The sequence below is a fragment of the Acromyrmex echinatior genome, chromosome 3 (genome assembly GCF_024713525.1).
Source record: "Acromyrmex echinatior isolate Ae372 chromosome 3, ASM2471352v2, whole genome shotgun sequence".
NCBI classification, from domain to species: Eukaryota; Metazoa; Arthropoda; class Insecta; order Hymenoptera; family Formicidae; genus Acromyrmex; species Acromyrmex echinatior.
The window spans coordinates 6,190,014-6,200,079 of record NC_141854.1 but is presented as its reverse complement, the minus strand read 5'-3'; the positions used below and the strand labels follow the sequence as shown (position 1 = coordinate 6,200,079).

General features: G+C 29.1%; 1 protein-coding gene across 2 annotated transcripts in view; it reads right to left on the bottom strand.

The window, feature by feature from the left end:
* LOC105151517 (mid1-interacting protein 1) overlaps positions 1-10,066 on the bottom strand; it is a 37,636-nt gene that overhangs the window by 7,290 nt on the left and 20,280 nt on the right. Inside the window, exon 1 of one of the 2 annotated variants that reach the window (XM_011065273.2) lies at positions 6,596-6,755. The exons of the other annotated variant lie outside the window; for it this stretch is intronic. Coding sequence (XP_011063575.1) covers positions 6,596-6,612 — 17 coding nt within the window. The 5' untranslated portion in view covers positions 6,613-6,755. Of the gene's footprint in view, positions 1-6,595; positions 6,756-10,066 lie in introns of those variants that run through there. 2 annotated transcript variants of the gene reach the window in all.

Sequence of the window (10,066 nt, the reverse complement as noted above, 5' to 3'; positions counted from 1 at the left end):
ATAAATATGATGCAATGTCACCAAACAAATAATGACACATGAGCGTGACACTCTTTAAGAGAAATATCCGATGCCCTCGTCTTCGATGCGGTTTGTAATTCGATTTCGTATCTTTAGAAAATGCTAATACCTACCATCGCTAATGACTATAACAATTTATGCATACATTATACATTTATGCATACATTATACATTTATGCATACATGATTGAGAAATTGCTAAAAATAAGTATGTTAATTTATAATGAATTGATAAAATAAAATAAAATATGACTCTCTCGATTAATACATAAAAGAAATATTATGTTTATCTTAAATCCACATTAGTGTTTACAAATCATCTACTATACGTTATATCTACTATACGTTATATCTAGCCACATTTAATATAATATTATAATCTCAACATTAAACCATGACTGTCTCATTTTTGAAGTGCAAATTTAAAAAGTTTAACATTTAACACAAAAATATAATTCTAAATAACAGAAATTAATTTTTTAAATTTTGAATAAAGCTTTTAGACTATGTTCCAAAACATTACTTTGAATAAAAAAAAATAAAAGAGTTAATTTATGAACCGATATTCATTCAATTGATTCGTATTTTAAATTTTAATCTGTTTTAAGATGTTAATACAGCTCCGATGTCTTCTTTTCTTTAATAATATAAATATGATTCTATGATTCGTTTATGAATACCAAGCTATTAGTTAACTCTTTTACTCAAAGCGAAGTTATTGAACACAGCTTTGATATGCAAATTGATATTGATATTTAATAAATAAAACTAATAAGTCCAAATAAATCAAAATTTTTCTTTCGCGCAATTATTTACATAAAGGAAAGAAAGCGGAAATAAGTAAGGGGCTGTGGAATACCATGATATCTTGTACAGTTTGCGTTGCATTCTGTCTGAGGTAATCGTCAAAATGATTTCTTTACAAACTGCTTAGGTAACATGATCACTAGTTAATAGTGTTTATAATATAAAGCTACATCTTAGTTTTACATGTAACAGACAGTTTTAAGTGTAGAGTAATTCCGGTATTTATGCCATCAGAAAAAATAGGAGTGGGGATAATTTGCACGTAATAATTCTATTATATACTTTATATTATGTTAGTAATGTGTTATGATTTCAATTTTTTACTGTTAATATTAATAAAATCACTCTCAGTTGAGTCGATTTGTCAATATAGTAAATAACGCAATCATATCATAACTTATACATAAAATGATTACTGTAGGCAGTATTAATGATTATTTGATGACACATAAATGTAGAGGAATAGTAAAAAATGGAATATAGCAAAATAAAAATGTTTAGCTCTTGTAATCTTGATATTATCTTGTATATTCTACTTGTTTGGAATACGTGGCATTTTTAGCGAGCAGGATTTTATGCCCAAAGCAAAAAGCGCGCAGATTGGATTCAGTCATTAAATAAATGCAATAAAACATGTACCTCATATCATGACACTTATAATATATGCAAAAAATTAGAATTATTATCTATTATCTATTCGTATATATATTCAGGGCGAATCGGATCACAGGGCGAATCGGATCATTATAAGCTTTGAGAGTTATCATTATCTTTTTCTTTCATGCGATCTATTTTATTATACTAGTGACTTCCGTGCGCTCCCCCTGCAGCGGAAACAACAAATTTATAAATAACAATTTTATATTACGATTCAATGTCAATCGACGATATAAGCGCAGAGGTGATTGGCATAAAGAAATTTCGTTTCTCATGTAAAGTCACGATCTTGATTTTATGAGCTCATAACAAAAAAATATGTTAAAATATGTGTAAATTATAATGATTTTTTGTAGTGTATAATGTTTTTTTAAAATCAATCTAGTAAATAGTTTAATAATATCATTAAGATGCTTTGGAAAAGTTAATGTTAATTTATGAAGTTGACATATGGGATTAATCGGATAACTTCTTTCGGAGTGATTCAGATCATGAAATTAGGAGTAAAACTGAAGATTAAGAATAAATCCAATTTATGTAGATTGATATTGCATTTATTGCACTGAAAAATTTGTCCATCTACCTATCGAAGACTGGATTCAATGCAACAAATGTGAAAAATGATGCGAAAGCTGTGCTAAGAGAAAAGGACCATTTGTGTTAAGTAAACTATTTTTATTTTATATAACAAGTTTATTTCAGAGTTTGGAAGAATTCAAAGAATTCAAAGATTTTAATCTTTGATTTTGGAACGAATTGGATAATTGCCTATTTTTGATTTTTGCATTGTGCAATAAAAAATATTATGTTTATATATTATTTTATTATATAAAACTGAAGCTGAAGGTAGAGATTACAAATTTATAGTAAAACTTAATAACAGAATTAGTTTATTATTATCTTTTTACCTATGAAAAAAAAAATGATCCGATTCGTCCTGGTCTACCCTATCATTCTTATTCCTTAATAAAATTTCGTGTGAACACATTTTATAAGTTATTGTATTATTTTATATCTTACTTCTAAACGTCACTTTTCATAAGCCGTACATTTCTCTATACGAAAATACGACAAAAAAATTTTTAATGTAAAAAACAAATATTTCAAATTCCTAATATTTTTTTTAATAATAGTAAACATAGTATAAAGTTTTTATTAGTATAGTTTATTTATCTTAAATATAGAATAATAATACTTCATCAATTGAGTTTTCGTTAGATATGGCGCGGCGTATATACCGGAGTTTCCCTATACTTTTTACGTAATTTTGAAAAGTACGTTGATATTCATTTTGTAACTTTAATCTAGCTTGGAAGCTTTGAATGTGGCTTTCTAATGATATAATTGAACTACATTTGTATCGAAATGTGTGTATTCGATATCAAGTTACATAGTAATTAATGACATTCCATATCCTGCCTACTCTATAACCGCATTTTTTCCTATTCAGTTTTTTGTAAATTAAGAACTTTCATCTACATGACATAATTGGTAACACTCTTTGACTAATAAATTTGTACCAAAAATAGTTATATCACACATCAACATTTAAATTAAGTTATAAAACAAAATAGTATTCTATAACCCCCTCCCTTCCTCTGCAAGTTTCCAAAAATGTATTGCATAATAATGCAAATGTTATATAATTAATCTTATTGATATTATCCCGGATTGATAGAATTGAATGTTAATTCAACGAAGTTTGCAACCAATTAAAGCATTAATATAAATTATCATATTATTGTAATTTGATATATAATTTTGAATGTTCATATAATCATTTTTAATAAATTATGTATAATTATTTAACTCATTTAATGTTTCATGCATTTTCTGTTTCAATCATTGATTCTATTATACATACATAAATATATCATACATGAAGGCAAATAAGCTTAAATTTACGTAAATATTTATAATTGTTGGAGAAAACAATAATTAAGAATAATAACGTTTAACTTAAAGTCAAACATTTTTTTATTTCTTCAAGCAATTCAATAAATTCTGTTACCAATGATAAACAAGAATTTTTTTTATCTAACATTTTTATAATCCTATAATATTGACATTTTCTCAACTTATTTAAATGCTATAAAATATATAACAATTAAAAATATCTTGGTTTTCAATTTTATTCAATTTTATTTTAATAAAAAATGTTTGAAAGAGATGATTTATTTATTAAAAAAAAAATATATATTTCTAAAAAAATCACTTTACCTAAAAGAATAAATATAACAAATATAAAATATTATCTTTCTAATTCGAGTAAATACACACAAAATCTTTGTTTTTCACTCTGAGATCGTCGGAAAAGAGATATCAATTTTATTAAAGTTGAATCTTTCTCGAATAAAAAAATGCGACCTTTCAACTGGATTTATCAACATCGTAAACAACAGTGATATGTTCGATATTATCCATCTTTGTTTCGCAAGAAAACAAAGAGAAAAAGATAATCAATTAAAGCTTCATAAATTAAGTTCAGCAAAAAATTCCTGTCATTAATTAAGCGGCTTTCATTAATTGAGTAATTGCAGCGAAGCTGCTTATCTCGCCAACGATGAGCTTGTTTACGGCGATTACACATTAGTTAGCGATCGCTGAAATTTGCAATAAAGTTTCCAATTGCTCGTTCACATATGAATATTCAATCGTTTTTCCGGCCGAATTCATGAAATCGCTTTGTTATGTTAATCGCCGATACTCGCTTAGCGAATACGTGAACAAAATGGAAATTTAATTGTAAATGCACTGTCTGGGCGAGTTGTAAAAAATGCGCATTGTGCAAAGACGTATTATATCGACGATTCTGCCTTCGCTTTTAATAGAAAAACGACGGAAATTTAAAATGTAATTTTATCATGATTAAGTTGCAAATGCAATTTGCTTCGTAAACATCACAAGTTCGAATTGCAAATTGCCTTCTTGCACAATGAGCGACGGGCGATCGCGACTTTCTCTTTCTTGAATATCCTATGATATTTAATAATGCAATATATTGTTACGTAGAGTGCCTTATTTATAAACGCAGCGTTAGGTCCGTGACAACTCGATGTGTGCATGCGTACCTTCAGTAACCCTTTAAAAGGGACGAAGAGCTCGGAGAAAATAACAGCGCGTTCTAACGTTACATCGATCCTCGACTGATTAAGGACAGCGAAATTAAGCGACGTGTCTCAGGTGACGCGCTAAAAATAGGCGCTATGTAAAAGTGTTCCACTTACAACTATAAGTCTACTTCGTTCTATTTGCACCAGCCCGGTCCAGCCTGCATCCGAAAATCGACTATCTTGCCGCCGGAAGACGGAGAAATCGCAATCATTATTTATCGAGTACACTATTTTTCTTTAGCTCCATTGATACTAGAGATCGAGAAAACTTCGATATACATTCTATCTGAATCTATCCGATTTATAACCTACCGATGCTGTAGATATCGAATGTCGGAAATATCGAATGTCAGTTTTCGTACAATTAACGTACAAAAATTATTTTCTTCCATTATATAGAAATCTTGATTAATCGGAAATTATAATCAGATTCCATCAAATATCGCTCGAAATATTTGAGAAGTTTTCCTCAATACTCAAACTTCAATATTTCAAACTTTAATATCTCATTTATATTAATTTTATTTGTAGAATTTCTTTCTAACTCATCTACCAATAATCAGATTATCGATAATTACGAGAAACACATTTGAAGCTCGTACATTGATAATTACTTCCTAAGATAAGCATATTATTGCTGCGATAATTTCTTCAAAAATTTTAAGAATGTTTTATCAATTAAATGTAAATGAAAAAATTACATAGGTATGTTATCGCAATTGTATAATATAAACCTTTATCGAAAATATTCAACAAGCAATATAAATAATGTGACATACTCTTTTTTTTTAATTTATTATCTATCTTAAAACAATATATTATATTGCATTCTAAACTATATATAGAAAGTAAAATTTAATTAGTCGTTTTATTTAAAGACAGTGTATATCATTTTGTATGTATTCATTTAAAAGATTGATTACTTAACTCTGCTATATAATTTTTATACAAATTTATTTCGAACGACAAATGTAATGCCTGAGAAAACGTTATGAAATTGTAAATTATTTTATGTAAAGTTATTTTTTTATTTCTTTTATAAAATACAAATAATATTCTCTTTTAAATAATATTCTCTGTAGATTTCTCTGTAAAGAGAGAAAATCCCTAAAATGGAGATCACGTTACTATGAGATCACGTTTCAACAAAGTTACTCTGTAAACTAGGTTGTTCCGATACGAGAACCATCTGTATGTAAAACCTCGATCACAAGTAATGTCCGAGTAACGCAAAGAAGAAACCCGTGCCACTTTTTCGAGGAGATCCTACTCAAAGTACCGTTCAATGTATCTCTTCTTTTTTGTGTGATGCCTCATTTAGGAAAACGAAGAATGTATTTAAAGTGAACCATTGCCTGAAGCAGATGCTAAATTTCACAGCTGAAATCACGAACGGTCTAAACACAATTGCGAGCCTTGAAAAGTGATACTTCCCGTCAATACTCGCCGTAGAATACGCAAAGATTACAAACTCTTAACACATTTCCAGATTTCTAATTTACGCGAAAAGAACGATTTTACTAAAGTATCTAAAACTGAAAATAATTGTATTGAACTATCAAAATAATTATGAAAACTCAAACACATGATGAGTACTGTGAGAAATTGTGACATTCTAGTAACCAACTTGAATGTCCCTGGTTAATTATTTTAATAGTCCGATAAAATTATTTTCATATTAAAATTATTTTATGATTAAAATTATTTTCTCATTTGTCAAGTTTTTAGATACTTCAGTAAATACGCATTTTCTTCTTCGAAAGAAACGATTCGACGTAAAATCGATCGTGGCAAATCTATTGTTACTGTTGTACCAAAGGATTGTACAACGCTTCACAAGAAGAATGTTAACAAAAGTATACATTTAGAAAACAAGCGCTAAGTTTCGCGATGAGTATTTTTACTTTCAAAGAGAGAGAAGTCAGAATGGAAAAAAAATGTTAAAATGATCTTGTTGCCGCGTCGTGACAAAATTTATCCGATGACTCTGTACGTACCGCTTGGAATACAACATCCTTCCTGTATGGAATACAATATCCTTGATGCCTACGATTGAACGCTGATCGTCGTTGGATATCGCCCGTAATCAGTATGCCCACTTCTCGAACGAGTTTACCGAAGCCGACAGAGAGACCGAACTTCACGGACGTCCGTTAAGAAGGTAAAAACCAGCGGTGATTGCTGATGAATATTCGCGGCTTGTATTTGCCATGCAAAGCTTTCTGCGCGCTGACCCCAGGACGCGAATACGTATTATGTGATAATGGTGGGATTGACTCCTACGTCCGATCGTCTCCTACAATTATTCCGATATTTATCCCTGGCCGCCATCCACGATCGTCACCTTTGACTAGCTATCGAAAGTCGTGCGAACTCGATCGATTCCCCACCGCTTTTCTTTTTTTCTCGTCGCTCGATTTTAAGTACCTATTCCTCATCGAAATTCTGACGTCAATCACTCAATATATGTGCTCATAGTTCTAATGACAAAACCACTCATCAACCGGTTTTTTTTTTCAAATATGGTAAAATACATAAACACTAGAATGAATTGATTTTTTAGTAGGCAATCTGTACGCCGAACATAGATAATCGAAAAGGTAAACGTCAGTAATCCTAGAAACGCTTTTCGCGTGTGTTAGAGATAACACATGTATTATTAAGTCAAGTAATAAAACGAGATAGAATTGTAAAAATGAAGACTGTGCTGAGTTACGTTAAAAGATATGACGTCGGGAAAGTACATATCGCTTTCCGGTAATGTTTCAATCGCACATGCAATGGAATATGTGTGTAAAATACGTCACGCTATTTCCGGGAAACGGAATTATTTGCAATTTTGATGAACTTTGTTAATGACACGGGAGAAAAAAATTCTCGCAGAATTACTGGACTTCGGATTTAACGATCGAGCAAGATCAATATAGCGCATCGATATTCAATAAAGAGTAAACATTTAATAGCGTCAAGAGTGTTCACTGGTACTTTTTGTTCATTTAATAATGTTTGTCTCTCGACTAGAGTCTAAACTAAGTACATACCGAAGCGCAATCAGCAATTTAGGTATTTGCTTAATTTTACGTTGAAAAAACTTTTCAGAATAACACTCGGTAATATTTTTTTTCACGTCATGTTCTTTTTGACGTATTTCTTTTTTCTTAGAATATTTGTAGAAGAAATTCCCGGTCTCAAGAAAAAGAGGAAGATAAAATTATAATTATCACTTGACTAAATCAAGCATTCATAGTATGTAGAGAATAATCGATACAATCTGAAGCTCTTCAAAAGTAGAACACTATTTAATTTTTTCATACATGTCCCAAATAAACAAGATTTGTAGCATCATTATTACTTTATAAATCGTCCACTTTCTGCATCGGTACTATCACCAATGAACTTTCTAAGACGATTGACATACGTAACGCGCTCTACCACATCCCATTCACCGCTCTCTCATTCTCCTTCTTTTTCATGTACTCAATAGAGGAAACGTGCCTTTATATCATGATTGAAGGGTATCAAGAAAAAGAACGATGCATTTCTTTGACGCGAAACGCGATCTCACTTGATCTAAAACGGCCGATCAAACATTTGTGGGCTAATTCCATAATTTTTGTTTGTCAGTAAGTAAATAGTATTAAAAATATTAAAAATAATAGAATTAAAAATTAATAATAAAGTGTATAATATAATAATAATAAATATATTAATTAACTCAAATATTAAATTAATTAATTCGCAATATTAAAGTACTTGACATACATCATAATACATCATTAAATTACTAACAGCCGCGATAATTTCAAATAATTTGGCACATATTGCTTTCTAAATTATTTCATAGGAAAAATTTCTGACAAAAAATTTACATTAGTTTTATAATATTCAAATTATAATTATTACATATTTTTAAATTTGTTATGTTCAAATAATTTTTTATTGCTTTGATCTGATATCTTTTATAATTATTGAGGTTTAATATTTTTTTCAATGTGCATTTCATGATTTCTTCCTTAATAAAGATAAGAAAAATTCAAGACTTAACATACGTTAACATTTAATTTTCTTCCATGTATTGTCTAGTTTGCGTATTTACTAGCCGAAACATTCGGACATTCTTATATATGAAATATATCCTCCCCCTCCCCCAATTAATTCCTCATATTTATATTATTTATTAGCATCTCAGATTATGGTTAATATCCGAATGTTTCGGCGCACAGTCACATCTGAGATAATTAAATTTAAAGTAAGAATATATATTGATTCATAACAACTTTAATCTATCATTGGCGTTCTCTATCATATGTATGTTATATAAATAATTAGGCATACGTGTATAATCACAATGCTTTTTGGGGCTTGTACAAGGTCATGAAGTGATATTTATAGAATACATTTAAAATCACGTATGATTACGTCAAAGAAAAAGAGTAGTGCTTATCACACATAATAATGGATAAGATTATAACCGATTATCTTTTTATTGGATATCTGTCAAAGCTGTCGATAACGCATGCAATATTTCGTGAAAAAATGCATCAAAAAATACTGCAAAATTTTATAAATATGAAATATCAAATCTATAGTATATCTGTAATAGAAATATATTATTAATTTCACCGCGTCAATTTAAAAAAAAATTCAAATAAAAAAACATTTTTCAAAACATTTTTAATAATGTTATATTTAAAAAAATATAAATTGCATAAAAAAGATTTATATATGTACAAAAATTTTTTTAAGTGTAAATAAAAATCAACTTTTAAATCATTTTGGTCGCTTGCGCATGTATGTGTGTATGTGTACTTTAAATCACAAAATAAAATGTATTTTCATATATATATATATATATATATATATATATATACTCATATAAATCACACATGTTCAGGATTTAAAACATATTACTTACTGAAGAGTCGTAGTTTTTGCTGACGTAATAGTTGTCGACATAACTTCCGCCAATTCGCACGATTTACATTTCATTGCTATTATCTACCGAAAAATTATGCACTAACAGCAAATATATGGAAAAATTGTCGACCGCTTTCGCTGAGTGATTTTCCGCAATGCGCATTTCATTGGAAGAATTAAACTTGATTTCATCATGTCAGCGATATTTGCGATCGATGTCAAGGAATGCTAATTGAAATTAATTTCGACTTATATATATAGATTAATCAATGCAAATTTCTCCCCTGCACTCTCGGTGTCACGTCAAAACATCCGTTAAATCACAAATTCAAATGCATGAAATTTATTATGGCTACAACCCAACAATGCCATTTATTTCTATGTTTTTCAAATATTTAAGATTCTTGTATTAATAATTAATGTAAAGATACTTCATTAATAAAAATATTTCTATTAGTATTTCATTCACGTATTCACTGTTAATTTCGTATAATACCAAATTATATGCAAATTAAATCATTTTTCATCATTCTAGATCAAGCCACTACTTC